Source organism: Diaphorina citri, unplaced genomic scaffold (genome assembly GCF_000475195.1).
Source record: "Diaphorina citri unplaced genomic scaffold, Diaci psyllid genome assembly version 1.1 scaffold1410, whole genome shotgun sequence".
In the NCBI taxonomy this organism is placed as follows: Eukaryota; Metazoa; Arthropoda; class Insecta; order Hemiptera; family Psyllidae; genus Diaphorina; species Diaphorina citri.
Genome location: NW_007378836.1, coordinates 145,628 through 163,616, shown reverse-complemented (window position 1 = coordinate 163,616; position 17,989 = coordinate 145,628). Strand labels below are relative to the sequence as shown.

Here is a 17,989-nt window from a genome sequence, read left to right as displayed (position 1 = left end):
TACATCCATCCTGAGGGAGGAAAGACGGGATCGTGTTAGGATACGGGTGATGATCAAAATCGCACCTGAGGTATGGATTTGTTTATGTACTAGCAGTTTAGTGAACTGTTAAGGTGTGTCCCAACATAGTCGACCGGCCGTCGATCGCCGAGATGAATCGATGTCTATCGACGGCCGGTCGACTATGTGTGGACACATCTTAAAGCTCACTCATTCAGAGATCGGGCCCCAGATTTAACGAGATTTTTATTATTATTATTAACGTGTTTGCCAATTTTCATCAAAATCGGATGAACCGTTCGTGAATTATCGTGGATCAAACATACAGAAGGGGCCCCTACGATACCCTATGAGAATCAAAATTAATAAGTAAATTTCCTTTATGTGTGTATGGAACATTGTTGAGATCGTCACTTACCTAACTGTCGACATATGTCTGCTTTCAAATGAACTGGTAGGTCATCTTCCTTCAACAGTTGCTCGTAACTATCCTTGGCAGTTTTGTATTTTCTTTGTACTTCGTGAAGATGTGCAATATGGAATCGAACTGGAAAGAGAAGAAAAGAAGCCAAAGTTCATGTACGTGTTATGCGAATAAAACAAGATCACGGGAAAGATGAGCAAAGGGACGAAACAGAAAAGGTTGTGATTGTAATTAGGAAACAAAACATACAAGTGGATGTATGACCGTTTGGGCTTTTTATTCCCAGGTACTTTGGATATAGAGCTGAAAAGCCCCTTTATTGCCGAAAGAACTCCCCTTTATTGCCCTTTATGAGTCGCAAAAACTATCAAAAATAGCTTGGTTAGACTGTTCCGGGTCATTTCAGCTCTATCTTAATATTCCCTACCAGATTAGCCAGATATATTCTAATAATAGTGCTTATTTATACTGCTCGAATAGGACTAAAGAGTCCCTTTAACCCAGCAGTAGGCTATCGCCATTATTGTGGTCAAATTCTCAAACAATGTGGAGGATAAAAGTCCATACCTCGGCTGGGATTGAACCCACTCCCTTCTGATTAAAATTGGGGTGTACTCAGTCACAAGGTAGGACCTATTTATTTATTTATTATGAGTCTGGTTGCTCCTCTCTTGTGAGAGGGTATGCAATTTTATCACTGCGACCTTTTTAGATCTATTGTGACCAGTGTTTTTTCCCCTGTCTACCTAAACTGGTCCTTGTGATAAGTCCGGTTAACCTGATTGATTGAAATAATGAAAATGAAAATCCAATGTTAATTTGGAATTAACTCCTAATGATGAGTTACATTTTATTTTGTTTTACAAATAATTTACCACGTGTATAAATCGCTATGTACATACCGTATATTGGACGAACAATAAATTATTTATGATCCATTTACTATTTATTTACACTATTTTGTTTTATTTAATAAAAAAAAAAAAAAAACTTCGTAAATTAAATTGCAAGAATAAAGGGAGTTTCGAGTTTTTAACGCCACAGTTTCAACGCTTGTTAAAGTTAGCTTGTCTGTCTGTATCTGTTTCACCCAAACTCTCGAACGCCTCGCCTGGTTAGCTTGGAGGGTAGCGCATCTGCCTTGTAAGCGCTAGGTCGCGGGTTCGATTCCCGCCCGGGGCGGATTTTATCCTGAACGGATAATGTTCAGGGAACGATTGACTTTCTCCTATCCTGTCTTTGGTCTCTCTTCGATTTTGGGACAGGAAGACCTTAGCAGTTACAGTTCCCTCGGTCAAACCTCTTTAAGAAGGAAAAAAAAAAGAACAGCTCTCCAAGACTTGTGTACATTTATATGCAATGAAACAAATAGAAGAACAAGCCCTCATACAATCAGAAAAAATTAAAAGACTCCCGATTGATCAAAAATGGAATCCTCCTGTCCTCTTGCCCCGGCCCAAGTATCCTCCGAGTACCACCACATCTAACGTGTCTCCTACACCTTCCAGATAGTCCATCTTCAGTAGGAATCACTTACCTTACACAGAGATTGGAACTGTTCATTCTCGGGATCATAGCAAGCCAGTAGGAATCCCCCGTACAGGCCTGTCCTCTTGCCCCGGCCCAAGTATCCGCCGAGTACCACCACATCTAACGTGTCTCCTACACCTTCCAGATAGTCCTTCTTCAGTAGGAATCACTTACCTTACACAGAGATTGGAACTGTTCATTCTCGGGATCATAGCAAGCCAGTAGGAATCCCCCGTACAGGCCTGTCCTCTTGCCCCGGCCCAAGTATCCTCCGAGTACCACCACATCTAACGTGTCTCCTACACCTTCCAGATAGTCCTTCTTCAGTAGGAATCACTTACCTTACACAGAGATTGGAACTGTTCATTCTCGGGATCATAGCAAGCCAGTAGGAATCCCCCGTACAGGCCTGTCCTCTTGCCCCGGCCCAAGTATCCTCCGAGTACCACCACATCTAACGTGTCTCCTACACCTTCCAGATAGTCCTTCTTCAGTAGGAATCACTTACCTTACACAGAGATTGGAACTGTTCATTCTCGGGATCATAGCAAGCCAGTAGGAATCCCCCGTACAGGCCTGTCCTCTTGCCCCGGCCCAAGTATCCTCCGAGTACCACCACATCTAACGTGTCTCCTACACCTTCCAGATAGTCCTTCTTCAGTAGGAATCACTTACCTTACACAGAGATTGGAACTGTTCATTCTCGGGATCATAGCAAGCCAGTAGGAATCCCCCGTACAGGCCTGTCCTCTTGCCCCGGCCCAAGTATCCTCCGAGTACCACCACATCTAACGTGTCTCCTACACCTTCCAGATAGTCCTTCTTCAGTAGGAATCACTTACCTTACACAGAGATTGGAACTGTTCATTCTCGGGATCATAGCAAGCCAGTAGGAATCCCCCGTACAGGCCTGTCCTCTTGCCCCGGCCCAAGTATCCTCCGAGTACCACCACATCTAACGTGTCTCCTACACCTTCCAGATAGTCCTTCTTCAGTAGGAATCACTTACCTTACACAGAGATTGGAACTGTTCATTCTCGGGATCATAGCAAGCCAGTAGGAATCCCCCGTACAGGCCTGTCCTCTTGCCCCGGCCCAAGTATCCTCCGAGTACCACCACATCTAACGTGTCTCCTACACCTTCCAGATAGTCCTTCTTCAGTAGGAATCACTTACCTTACACAGAGATTGGAACTGTTCATTCTCGGGATCATAGCAAGCCAGTAGGAATCCCCCGTACAGGCCTGTCCTCTTGCCCCGGCCCAAGTATCCTCCGAGTACCACCACATCTAACGTGTCTCCTACACCTTCCAGATAGTCCTTCTTCAGTAGGAATCACTTACCTTACACAGAGATTGGAACTGTTCATTCTCGGGATCATAGCAAGCCAGTAGGAATCCCCCGTACAGGCCTGTCCTCTTGCCCCGGCCCAAGTATCCTCCGAGTACCACCACATCTAACGTGTCTCCTACACCTTCCAGATAGTCCTTCTTCAGTAGGAATCACTTACCTTACACAGAGATTGGAACTGTTCATTCTCGGGATCATAGCAAGCCAGTAGGAATCCCCCGTACAGGCCTGTCCTCTTGCCCCGGCCCAAGTATCCTCCGAGTACCACCACATCTAACGTGTCTCCTACACCTTCCAGATAGTCCTTCTTCAGTAGGAATCACTTACCTTACACAGAGATTGGAACTGTTCATTCTCGGGATCATAGCAAGCCAGTAGGAATCCCCCGTACAGGCCTGTCCTCTTGCCCCGGCCCAAGTATCCTCCGAGTACCACCACATCTAACGTGTCTCCTACACCTTCCAGATAGTCCTTCTTCAGTAGGAATCACTTACCTTACACAGAGATTGGAACTGTTCATTCTCGGGATCATAGCAAGCCAGTAGGAATCCCCCGTACAGGCCTGTCCTCTTGCCCCGGCCCAAGTATCCTCCGAGTACCACCACATCTAACGTGTCTCCTACACCTTCCAGATAGTCCTTCTTCAGTAGGAATCACTTACCTTACACAGAGATTGGAACTGTTCATTCTCGGGATCATAGCAAGCCAGTAGGAATCCCCCGTACAGGCCTGTCCTCTTGCCCCGGCCCAAGTATCCTCCGAGTACCACCACATCTAACGTGTCTCCTACACCTTCCAGATAGTCCTTCTTCAGTAGGAATCACTTACCTTACACAGAGATTGGAACTGTTCATTCTCGGGATCATAGCAAGCCAGTAGGAATCCCCCGTACAGGCCTGTCCTCTTGCCCCGGCCCAAGTATCCTCCGAGTACCACCACATCTAACGTGTCTCCTACACCTTCCAGATAGTCCTTCTTCAGTAGGAATCACTTACCTTACACAGAGATTGGAACTGTTCATTCTCGGGATCATAGCAAGCCAGTAGGAATCCCCCGTACAGGCCTGTCCTCTTGCCCCGGCCCAAGTATCCTCCGAGTACCACCACATCTAACGTGTCTCCTACACCTTCCAGATAGTCCTTCTTCAGTAGGAATCACTTACCTTACACAGAGATTGGAACTGTTCATTCTCGGGATCATAGCAAGCCAGTAGGAATCCCCCGTACAGGCCTGTCCTCTTGCCCCGGCCCAAGTATCCTCCGAGTACCACCACATCTAACGTGTCTCCTACACCTTCCAGATAGTCCTTCTTCAGTAGGAATCACTTACCTTACACAGAGATTGGAACTGTTCATTCTCGGGATCATAGCAAGCCAGTAGGAATCCCCCGTACAGGCCTGTCCTCTTGCCCCGGCCCAAGTATCCTCCGAGTACCACCACATCTAACGTGTCTCCTACACCTTCCAGATAGTCCTTCTTCAGTAGGAATCACTTACCTTACACAGAGATTGGAACTGTTCATTCTCGGGATCATAGCAAGCCAGTAGGAATCCCCCGTACAGGCCTGTCCTCTTGCCCCGGCCCAAGTATCCTCCGAGTACCACCACATCTAACGTGTCTCCTACACCTTCCAGATAGTCCTTCTTCAGTAGGAATCACTTACCTTACACAGAGATTGGAACTGTTCATTCTCGGGATCATAGCAAGCCAGTAGGAATCCCCCGTACAGGCCTGTCCTCTTGCCCCGGCCCAAGTATCCTCCGAGTACCACCACATCTAACGTGTCTCCTACACCTTCCAGATAGTCCTTCTTCAGTAGGAATCACTTACCTTACACAGAGATTGGAACTGTTCATTCTCGGGATCATAGCAAGCCAGTAGGAATCCCCCGTACAGGCCTGTCCTCTTGCCCCGGCCCAAGTATCCTCCGAGTACCACCACATCTAACGTGTCTCCTACACCTTCCAGATAGTCCTTCTTCAGTAGGAATCACTTACCTTACACAGAGATTGGAACTGTTCATTCTCGGGATCATAGCAAGCCAGTAGGAATCCCCCGTACAGGCCTGTCCTCTTGCCCCGGCCCAAGTATCCTCCGAGTACCACCACATCTAACGTGTCTCCTACACCTTCCAGATAGTCCTTCTTCAGTAGGAATCACTTACCTTACACAGAGATTGGAACTGTTCATTCTCGGGATCATAGCAAGCCAGTAGGAATCCCCCGTACAGGCCTGTCCTCTTGCCCCGGCCCAAGTATCCTCCGAGTACCACCACATCTAACGTGTCTCCTACACCTTCCAGATAGTCCTTCTTCAGTAGGAATCACTTACCTTACACAGAGATTGGAACTGTTCATTCTCGGGATCATAGCAAGCCAGTAGGAATCCCCCGTACAGGCCTGTCCTCTTGCCCCGGCCCAAGTATCCTCCGAGTACCACCACATCTAACGTGTCTCCTACACCTTCCAGATAGTCCTTCTTCAGTAGGAATCACTTACCTTACACAGAGATTGGAACTGTTCATTCTCGGGATCATAGCAAGCCAGTAGGAATCCCCCGTACAGGCCTGTCCTCTTGCCCCGGCCCAAGTATCCTCCGAGTACCACCACATCTAACGTGTCTCCTACACCTTCCAGATAGTCCTTCTTCAGTAGGAATCACTTACCTTACACAGAGATTGGAACTGTTCATTCTCGGGATCATAGCAAGCCAGTAGGAATCCCCCGTACAGGCCTGTCCTCTTGCCCCGGCCCAAGTATCCTCCGAGTACCACCACATCTAACGTGTCTCCTACACCTTCCAGATAGTCCTTCTTCAGTAGGAATCACTTACCTTACACAGAGATTGGAACTGTTCATTCTCGGGATCATAGCAAGCCAGTAGGAATCCCCCGTACAGGCCTGTCCTCTTGCCCCGGCCCAAGTATCCTCCGAGTACCACCACATCTAACGTGTCTCCTACACCTTCCAGATAGTCCTTCTTCAGTAGGAATCACTTACCTTACACAGAGATTGGAACTGTTCATTCTCGGGATCATAGCAAGCCAGTAGGAATCCCCCGTACAGGCCTGTCCTCTTGCCCCGGCCCAAGTATCCTCCGAGTACCACCACATCTAACGTGTCTCCTACACCTTCCAGATAGTCCTTCTTCAGTAGGAATCACTTACCTTACACAGAGATTGGAACTGTTCATTCTCGGGATCATAGCAAGCCAGTAGGAATCCCCCGTACAGGCCTGTCCTCTTGCCCCGGCCCAAGTATCCTCCGAGTACCACCACATCTAACGTGTCTCCTACACCTTCCAGATAGTCCTTCTTCAGTAGGAATCACTTACCTTACACAGAGATTGGAACTGTTCATTCTCGGGATCATAGCAAGCCAGTAGGAATCCCCCGTACAGGCCTGTCCTCTTGCCCCGGCCCAAGTATCCTCCGAGTACCACCACATCTAACGTGTCTCCTACACCTTCCAGATAGTCCTTCTTCAGTAGGAATCACTTACCTTACACAGAGATTGGAACTGTTCATTCTCGGGATCATAGCAAGCCAGTAGGAATCCCCCGTACAGGCCTGTCCTCTTGCCCCGGCCCAAGTATCCTCCGAGTACCACCACATCTAACGTGTCTCCTACACCTTCCAGATAGTCCTTCTTCAGTAGGAATCACTTACCTTACACAGAGATTGGAACTGTTCATTCTCGGGATCATAGCAAGCCAGTAGGAATCCCCCGTACAGGCCTGTCCTCTTGCCCCGGCCCAAGTATCCTCCGAGTACCACCACATCTAACGTGTCTCCTACACCTTCCAGATAGTCCTTCTTCAGTAGGAATCACTTACCTTACACAGAGATTGGAACTGTTCATTCTCGGGATCATAGCAAGCCAGTAGGAATCCCCCGTACAGGCCTGTCCTCTTGCCCCGGCCCAAGTATCCTCCGAGTACCACCACATCTAACGTGTCTCCTACACCTTCCAGATAGTCCTTCTTCAGTAGGAATCACTTACCTTACACAGAGATTGGAACTGTTCATTCTCGGGATCATAGCAAGCCAGTAGGAATCCCCCGTACAGGCCTGTCCTCTTGCCCCGGCCCAAGTATCCTCCGAGTACCACCACATCTAACGTGTCTCCTACACCTTCCAGATAGTCCTTCTTCAGTAGGAATCACTTACCTTACACAGAGATTGGAACTGTTCATTCTCGGGATCATAGCAAGCCAGTAGGAATCCCCCGTACAGGCCTGTCCTCTTGCCCCGGCCCAAGTATCCTCCGAGTACCACCACATCTAACGTGTCTCCTACACCTTCCAGATAGTCCTTCTTCAGTAGGAATCACTTACCTTACACAGAGATTGGAACTGTTCATTCTCGGGATCATAGCAAGCCAGTAGGAATCCCCCGTACAGGCCTGTCCTCTTGCCCCGGCCCAAGTATCCTCCGAGTACCACCACATCTAACGTGTCTCCTACACCTTCCAGATAGTCCTTCTTCAGTAGGAATCACTTACCTTACACAGAGATTGGAACTGTTCATTCTCGGGATCATAGCAAGCCAGTAGGAATCCCCCGTACAGGCCTGTCCTCTTGCCCCGGCCCAAGTATCCTCCGAGTACCACCACATCTAACGTGTCTCCTACACCTTCCAGATAGTCCTTCTTCAGTAGGAATCACTTACCTTACACAGAGATTGGAACTGTTCATTCTCGGGATCATAGCAAGCCAGTAGGAATCCCCCGTACAGGCCTGTCCTCTTGCCCCGGCCCAAGTATCCTCCGAGTACCACCACATCTAACGTGTCTCCTACACCTTCCAGATAGTCCTTCTTCAGTAGGAATCACTTACCTTACACAGAGATTGGAACTGTTCATTCTCGGGATCATAGCAAGCCAGTAGGAATCCCCCGTACAGGCCTGTCCTCTTGCCCCGGCCCAAGTATCCTCCGAGTACCACCACATCTAACGTGTCTCCTACACCTTCCAGATAGTCCTTCTTCAGTAGGAATCACTTACCTTACACAGAGATTGGAACTGTTCATTCTCGGGATCATAGCAAGCCAGTAGGAATCCCCCGTACAGGCCTGTCCTCTTGCCCCGGCCCAAGTATCCTCCGAGTACCACCACATCTAACGTGTCTCCTACACCTTCCAGATAGTCCTTCTTCAGTAGGAATCACTTACCTTACACAGAGATTGGAACTGTTCATTCTCGGGATCATAGCAAGCCAGTAGGAATCCCCCGTACAGGCCTGTCCTCTTGCCCCGGCCCAAGTATCCTCCGAGTACCACCACATCTAACGTGTCTCCTACACCTTCCAGATAGTCCTTCTTCAGTAGGAATCACTTACCTTACACAGAGATTGGAACTGTTCATTCTCGGGATCATAGCAAGCCAGTAGGAATCCCCCGTACAGGCCTGTCCTCTTGCCCCGGCCCAAGTATCCTCCGAGTACCACCACATCTAACGTGTCTCCTACACCTTCCAGATAGTCCTTCTTCAGTAGGAATCACTTACCTTACACAGAGATTGGAACTGTTCATTCTCGGGATCATAGCAAGCCAGTAGGAATCCCCCGTACAGGCCTGTCCTCTTGCCCCGGCCCAAGTATCGCCTCGTTTACATTCAGCTCACTTCTGTGGCAATGAGCAGGAAAGTGGGCAGGGAATTGGGCATGACGAGAATGTAAACACCTCACTCGCCTCGCCACTTCTACTGCCACTGCTCCTGCCCTGTGCTCCCCTTATTGTCGGTTTTTCGTGCACGAGTCAAAGGACCGGCATGACAAGGAGAAGTGAAGGGGCAGGAAGACGTTTACATTCAGCTCCGAATCATTTGCGTTGTGTGTTTTGTACGATTTTAAAAGTTTTACGTGACAAGGGCAGCTTGGAGAAGTAGTTTAGGAAGGGAAGTGAGCTGAATATAAACACACAACTTCTGCCTTCACTTCTCAAGCAGTAAAGAGAGAAGTAAATACGGCAGGACGAGTAGCAGGAGAGTGGGCTGAATGTAAACGAGGCACAAGACCTTAGCATTTACAGTTCCCGCTATCAAACCTCTTAAAAATAATAAAAAATGAAAAAATAATAGTAATAGTTAATAATAATAATGATATTAATAATATAAAAAAAGGTCACCAGACCTTGGCAGTTATACAGTGATGTTAAACCTCAGAAGTGCAATTTTTTTCTGTCAACTCTGGGAATCGAACCCGAAACTTTCTGCGTGGCAACCAGTTATTTACCTGTCTCGCAGAGGTGGCATCCTCCACGGCTTTATCTTCACGAATTCGTAGAAACCTGGGAAACCGCAACGAAATGCCTTTTTCTGGATCCACCTGGGAAGAATGGGAGAAATTAAACATGAAATAACGTTCCGTGCTTTATTTTATTTTTAACAGTAGGAACAATATTACAAACAATAGTAATAAATACAATGAATACGAACAAACAATAAATAAAAAAAAATATTAGACCAGTATTAAAATCTCAATTCTTCTTCGCCTTTTCCCGTGTTCAGACGCGGTCGGCGTTTTTCGTCAGCCCTCGATTAGCCCTACTAGGGTGATTGCCTTCGGGCTGACATTTAGTTTTGACTACAAATTTTACGACTGGTAGGTAAGTACATAGGTACTGATTTTCTTTAACCACAATCGAATAAAGTACGGACTAAAAAATTACCGGAGGGTCGGGCCCAGCTTGATAACTTTTTCCATGAAAAGAACAGCTTTCGTAGTTGCAAGAACAGCCGCTAGGGGCACACTAACTTCTTGGAGTTTTCTGATTGGTCGATAAATCAGAAACTTTAGGCGGGAGTTTGAAAAACAAAACATTTCACACTACGCATAGTTTTCGGCGTGAGGTATTTTGCGCCAGTGGTTCTCAACCTATGACTCACCTCCCCATTTAATATTAGGTACCTAATACCTATGATAATGTGCCTTTCTCTACCTACTGAATAACTTATCCACCCTATAAGCTAGTGATAAGAACGAGGAGTTATATAAATGTCGTAATAGATCAGTTGCGCTTACTTGGGTGGTGTTTCAAAGTCACAGAGCAGGAAAAATGAGGACTAACGGAATTTTTCTTTTTCTTCTACGACTTCTAGATACCGAGATAAGTCGATTTAAAAAATACGAGTAAATCGTGAACTTCGACGTCACGGCATACGCTCCCGCAGGCGATGACGTCATACGTCATTTTATTAACAATATTCTCCCAATTGCAACTCCTCCATTTCATTTAGGTATGTACCTAGCTCGGACTATACCCTATGCCTATGTAGTAGAATAGTACAATGCTTTGATATTTTATCTGTGATTAGGTTTTGGAAACTTATCAACCCACGGGCAAGTGACTACCTAGCTACTTATTCAGTTGTTTTCTACTCAAGGCGATTGATAAGTAAGCATGTCAGTAGTTAGTAAAATGTGATAGTGTTTAGACTGTTTAGAGGTTTATTATTATTATATAACACTTTTTATAACACTTTATACGGGGTCGAGCGGGTTTCGAACACAGTCAAATGTCTTCTGACAGTTTGTCTCATTTGTCCATACCCGGTGGGTTTTTGAGTCAGCTACTATGTGTGATACATTCCTAGGGTGTATCATGCCCATGATTATTCACCGGGTATGGAGTTTGATATTCATACGCGACTTGAAAAAGTTCATACTGGATAAATATTCACGCAACTTCAAACTTCAGAAATTAGGATTTTACAATATTTACAAACAGGTACACAAAACAATGCTTCAGTCACGCTCCGACTCGTAACCTCTGTTTCCCTGAGGCGTCTCAGCTGGTTCCACCTGTGCATGTTACATTGGCCATCAGAACAAGAAATGCGTTCAGTGTGTTGGAAAATCTTGGAGAAGAAATGGGGACAACCTATAATTCACAGGATTTCCCGCCTCTGAAGCCCAACAAGAACACCACTCAAGCACGCACAATCGACAAATATGTTCCTCCCCCACTTGCTTCAAGGACAACCAAACGGAAAACTGTGTTAAATCCCAGCGATGTCACTAGCCATCATTTCAATGAGAAAAGAAAACCAGTCCCTCCTCACTTCAATGCTTCTGAGGCTATCTCCAAACCTGAGAGCTATTACACTGACAAGGAAATCTCCAAGATGGCAACTACATCAGAGCGCTTCATCTATCCCGAGTTCTTTCAGAAACCACTAGTAAAAGTGGAGATATCACTGAAATACGTAGACTGAATAGAAACAAATTCCTGGTAGTATGTCGCACCGCCAAGTGCGCGAATGAGATCATTGAGAACAAGAAAGTTCAAGAGGAATTCAATGCATTCATACCCTCAGTATACATGCAACGTTCTGCCATTATCCGCGACGTTGACTTGGATATTGATGACAAGATGTTCATGGATAATGTAGACACTGGAAACTACAAGATCCTCAACATACGAAGATTGAACCGGCGAAGTTTGATGGATGGGAAAGTCTCCTATATTCCAAGCAAAACAATAAAAATACAAGTATCCTCCGAGTACCACCACATCTAACGTGTCTCCTACACCTTCCAGATAGTCCTTCTTCAGTTTCAGCCAGTTGTGGGAGCGCTTGGCAATCTCGTAGGTAGCATCCTTGGTGAGCGTCTTCACCATGAGACCTTCGCAGTTACCTGACCAGAGGACAGAAGAGGAATTTGCATTAAGTATAAGTAGTGCTTTATTTAGACTGTCGGCTTAGAACAAGTTGTTTCATTATACCAACAGTTTAATAGAGCACCTCTTTGTTGATATAATTTTGTGTATTAAAATTTAATTTTAATATAAAATTGAGGTTGTGGTTATGTACTCAGTTATGCTAGGGTAAAGTATAGCCGTGCCAGCCTAGGTAGCATCCTTGGTGAGCGTCTTCACCATGAGACCTTCGCAGTTACCTGACCAGAGGACAGAAGAGGAATTTGCATTAAGTATAAGTATAAGTAGTGCTTTATTTAGACTGTCAGCTTATAACAAGTTGTTCCATTATACCAACAGTTTAATAGAGCACCTCTTTGTTGATATAATTTTATGTATTAAAATTCAAATACAAAATTGAGGTTGTGGTTAAGTGTGGTGACGCCATTTCTCTTTGTCCCTTCTCGTCCATCTGGTGAGGGACATGCTACGACACAGATCACACGAGTCTAATGTAGCAGTTGTTTCATCGCTACGAAATAAAAACGGCGCGGCGGTGAAAAAATCAATCTCGTAGGTAGCATCCTTGGTGAGCGTCTTCACCATGAGACCTTCGCAGTTACCTGACCAGAGGACAGAAGAGGAATTTGCATTGAGTACAAGTATAAGTAGTGCTTTATTTAGACTGTCGGCTTAGAACAAGTTGTTTCATTATACCAACAGTTTAATAGAGCACCTCTTTGTTAAATTATACCAACAGTTTAATAGAGCACCTCTTTTAAAAAAAAATATTTACCTTTAACACTCTCATCCAGGAACTCCTGGACCTTATCCATATCCGTGGTGTCCAGCGATACAGACGGAATACCACTAATGTAGCAGTTGTTTCATTGCTACGAAATAACAAGGGCGCGGCGGTGAAAAAATCATCTATTTTCTTTCTTTTCTTAAAGTTTAACTTTTGCTTTGGAAATTAGGGGCAAAGTCTCAAGTCGTAACAAGTGAACTATTCAATAACAATGTTTACCTTTAACACTCTCATCCAGGAACTCCTGGACCTTATCCATATCCGTGGTGTCCAAACTCGTAGCGTTCCGAAGTTTCCGTTTCCAAAGTTTCCGGTTCCGAAGAGGGGAAATCGTTTCCGAAGTTTCCGGTTCCGAAGAGGGGGAATCGTTTCGCGCCGTTTGTAGAACGGTTCTCGTACCAACGGTTCCCCGTTTAGATACAGGAGGTCGAATAGGAACACGCACACCTGCACTGTGATGTCCGCCTCTACAGCGTCCTGAGGGAAGAGAAGACGGGAATTGAATTATGATGGAAAATGGAAAGTTATGAAAAAAAAAATCTAGTGTGAACATCACACGACTTTCTTCCGAAGTTTCCGGTTCCGAAGAGGGGAAATCGTTTCCGAAGTTTCCGTTTCCAAAGTTTCCGGTTCCGAAGAGGGGAAATCGTTTCCAAAGTTTCCGGTTCCGAAGAGGGGAAATCGTTTCCGAAGTTTCCGGTTCCGAAGAGGGGAAATCGTTTCCGTTTCCGAAGTTTCCGGTTCCGAAGAGGGGAAATCGTTTCCGTTTCCAAAGAGGGGAAATTGTTTCCCTTTCCGAAGTTTCCGTTTCCAAAGTTTCCGTTTCCGAAGAGGGGAAATCGTTTCCGTTTCCGAAGTTTCCGTTTCCGAAGAGGGGAAATCGTTTCCGTTTCCGAAGTTTCCGTTTCCGAAGAGGGGAAATCCTTTCCGTTTCCGAAAGGCAAACACACCTAAACACATTTTCCTCCATTTTTCCGATCTTACAGGTTTGATATAATCACATACCCGATCAGTGAGGGTCGAATGCCTCGCGATATATTTATAGAAAAACTCAAAGGCTGTTCCGCTCTGCTATGCAATCCACATCAAAAGGTCGATAAAGAAGTACTAGATGAGAGTGGGGGTAAGTGAATTTCACCCGTTGTGTGTCAAAACTGATTTCCCTCCTTTTGCAAAGTCAGTCAACGGCTGAAAGACAGCTTTAATTTTTTTTTTAAGAGGTTTGACAGAGCGAACTATAACTGCTATGGTCTTATCGTCCCGAAATCGAAGAGAGAAGGAAGACAGGATAGGAGAAAACCAGCCGTTCCGAGAACGAACATTATCCCCTCAGGATGAAATCCGCCCCGGGCGGGAATCGAACCCGCGGCCTAGCGCTTACAAGGTAGACGCACTACCAACTAAGCTAACTAGGCTGGCTAAAAATAATTTAAATAATATAAAAGTTAACACAAAAACGGCATCTGAAGTCTAAATGACAGACTGAGGATATCATAAAGACCGACTGAAATAGTGCTATTTTTGCTTCATTGCTACGTCCTCGCAGATGGCGAAAAACATTTAAATATTGATCAACATGGAGGTAAAAGAGACTATGGCTGTAAAGTGTAAACCCGGTAATTAGTAGGTATTATTTTATGAGAAACTAGCCGCTAGTAAATCCTTAAAGCATGGCCGTTCATGTCACTCATCTATTTAGTGGTCTTGCTCGGCGTACCTTAACAAAAACGAACCGGAAAATAGCCTATAACCTTCACGGGGCCCAGCTTGATAACTTTTTCCATGAAAAGAACAGCTTTCGTAGTTGCAAGAACAGCCGCTAGGGGCACACTAACTTCTTGGAGTTTTCTGATTGGTCGATAAATCAGAAACTTTAGGCGGGAGTTTGAAAAACAAAACATTTCACACTACGCATAGTTTTCGGCGTGAGGTATTTTGCGCCAGTGGTTCTCAACCTATGACTCACCTCCCCATTTAATATTAGGTACCTAATACCTATGATAATGTGCCTTTCTCTACCTACTGAATAACTTATCCACCCTATAAGCTAGTGATAAGAACGAGGAGTTATATAAATGTCGTAATAGATTAGTTGCGCTTACTTGGGTGGTGTTTCAAAGTCACAGAGCAGGAAAAATGAGGACCAACGGAATTTTTCCTTTTCTTCTACGACTTCCAGATACCGAGATAAATCGATTTAAAATAATAGAAAGTAAAAAAACCAATAAATCGTAAACTTTGACGTCACGGCATACGCTTCTGATGACGTCATAATTCATAACTCCCGCTTCGTTTGTTTGTGCGCAAGCATTTCTGCGCATTTTGACGTGAAATCTGACGTCACAACTCTTTAAACTTTGTCATTAGAACGGCAATTAAAAATAAAATTGAATTTTCGGCCTTTTAAAGTTACTTTTTCCGAGTTTTGACCTCAACTTTTTTACGTGGGAATCGACCTTTTATTAACAATATTCTCCCAATTGCAACTCCTCCATTTCATTTAGGTATGTACCTAGCTTGGACTATACCCTATGCCTATGTAGAAAATAGTTGGGTGGTGTTTCAAAGTCACAGAGCAGGAAAAATGAGGACCAACGGAATTTTTCTTTTTCTTCTACGACTTCTAGATACCGAGATAAGTCGATTTAAAAAATACGAGTAAATCGTGACCTTTGACGTCACGGCATACGCTCCCGCAGGCGATGACGTCATACGTCATTTTACTAACAATATTCTCCCAATTGCAACTCCTCCATTTCATTTAGGTATGTACCTACCTAGCTCGGACTATACCCTATGCCTATGTAGTAGAATAGAACAATGCTTTGATATTTTATCTGTGATGAGGTTTTGGAAACTTATCAACCCACGGGCAAGTGACTACCTAGCTACCTACTCAGTTGTTTTCTACTCAAGGCGATTGATAAGTAAGCATGTCAGTAGTTAGTAAAATGTGATAGTGTTTAGAGGTTTATTATTATTATTATATAACACTTTATACGGGGTCGAGTGGGTTTCGAACACAGTCGTCTTCTGACAGTTTGTCTCATTTGTCCATACTCGGTGGGTTTTTGAGTCAGCTATGTGTGATACATTCCTAGGGTGTATCATGCCCATGATTAATTCACCGGGTATGGAGTCGATATTCATACGCGACTTGAAAAAGTTCATACTGGATAAATATTCACGCAACTTCAAACTTCAGAAATTAGGATTTTACAATATTTACAAACAGGTACACAAAACAATGCTTCAGTCACGCTCCGACTGTCCGACAGACATAGGTCTGTGAGCGACGCGCATAAGTATACTACTTTCTACTACTACTAAAGTTTAGCGAAGCTACTCGTATACTAGTAATGAGAAAGAGTTGTTTTTTGTTCTTTTCTTGCCTCTTCCCAGATTAAACACAGTTATTTGGAAAAAAACAATTCCCGGAGGGACGGGCCCCGCTTGTTTTTATAGAGAGCATCTTAATTTCCTTAATACATTCTTTGTTTTTCCTCTTTTATCCTAATCAATGGCTACCAACATCAGCAGAATTAGACAATCCCAAGTATGCTGCAGGCAAACAGTAAAAAATCTGGTGTGAACATCACACGACTTTCCTTATCCTATTGAATGGTGCTTATTTGGGTGTTCTGTTGTAACATTTACAATATCTCTAACCGTTTAGTCGATATAGCTGAAAACCGCCAAAAAGCGGTCGAAACCCGCCAAAAAGCGGTCGAAACCCGCCAAAAAGCGGTCGAAACCCGCCAAAAAGCGGTCGAAACCCGCCAAAAAGCGGTCGAAACCCGCCAAAAAGCGGTCGAAACCCGCCAAAAAGCGGTCGAAACCCGCCAAAAAGCGGTCGAAACCCGCCAAAAAGCGGTCGAAACCCGCCAAAAAGCGGTCGAAACCCGCCAAAAAGCGGTCGAAACCCGCCAAAAAGCGGTCGAAACCCGCCAAAAAGCGGTCAAAATACCGCCAACCGCAGCACCTATTTTTACCAAACGTTTTGTGTTGCATCCTTGTCACATTTGTGAGCTACATACCAAATTTCAAGTCTTTAGCTTATACCGTTCCCGAGATATTGTTAAATTACAGCGAAAACCGCCAAAAAGCGGTAAAATGCCGCCAAGCGTTGCACCGGTCTTAACCAAAAGTTTCGTGTCGCATCCTTGTCACATTTGACATCTACATACCAAATTTCAAGTCTCTAGCTCTTACCGTTCTCGAGATATTTTGTTTACAGACAGACAGACACACACACGGACCAATGGCTGAAACTTTGGATTTAGGCTCAAGGGACCTCAAAACGTGTTTTGGCACTAAAAACTGACCATCGAAAATTTGACCCGATTACATTACTTTCCTTCCTATAGGATAAGGAAAGTAAAAATCCAGGGAAAGAAATACTAGTGAAACTTACCAACCTATAGGTAATCATGGAAGGTAAAAGGGATTTTACCTTACAAATCTTGCAAGGTAAAATCAATAGCAAGAGAGGTCCCGGCAGAAGAAGAATCTCGTGGTTGGCTAACCTCAGAATCTGGTTCGACAAATCATCAGCCGAACTTTTCCGGATTGCCACCAACAAGATAAAAATAGCCATGATGATCGCCAACATTCGGAACGGATAGGCACTCAAAGAAGAAGAATAGGTAATCATAAATCGTACATGCTTAGGACAGCCACTGACTACTATCAGAGAGACCTGACAGGTACACCTGGTCAGGTCCACCTGATAGTGTGTGTGCTCATCAGGTATCATGTAGACCTGACAGGCGGATCTAAACAGGTCTACCTGATAGTGAGTAACTGGTCGTAGCACCTGTACTTAAACCATCTTGACCTGACAGGCGGATCTAAACAGGTCTACCTGATAGTGAGTAACTGGTCGTAGCACCTGTACTTAAACCATCTTGAAGAGGGGAAATTGTTTCCGTTTTCGCAGTTTCCATTTCCAAAAAATTGTTTCTTTCCGTTTCCGAAGAGGGGAAATCCTTTCCGTTTCCGAAGAGGGGAAATCGTTTCCGTTTCCGAAGAGGGGAAATCGTTTCCGTTTCCGAAGAGGGGAAATCATTTCCGTTTCCGAAGAGGGGAAATCGTTTCCGTTTCCGAAGAGGGGAAATCCTTTCCGTTTCCGAAGAGGGGAAATCGTTTCCGTTTCCGAAGAGGGGAAATCCTTTCCGTTTCCGAAGAGGGGAAATCCTTTCCGTTTCCGAAGAGGGGAAATCGTTTCCGTTTCCGAAGA

At 45.0% G+C, this 17,989-nt stretch overlaps 1 protein-coding gene across 1 annotated transcript in view; it reads right to left on the bottom strand.

Annotated features, from left to right (window-relative positions):
- Positions 1–2,736: 2,736 nt before the first annotated feature.
- The window catches only part of LOC103515753 (DNA ligase 1), a 43,989-nt gene continuing 28,736 nt past the window's right edge, over positions 2,737–17,989 (bottom strand). The window contains 4 exon segments of the mRNA XM_026828349.1: positions 2,737–8,772; positions 11,837–11,941; positions 12,970–13,075; positions 13,078–13,227. Coding sequence (XP_026684150.1) covers positions 8,624–8,772; positions 11,837–11,941; positions 12,970–13,075; positions 13,078–13,227 — 510 coding nt within the window. The 3' untranslated portion in view covers positions 2,737–8,623.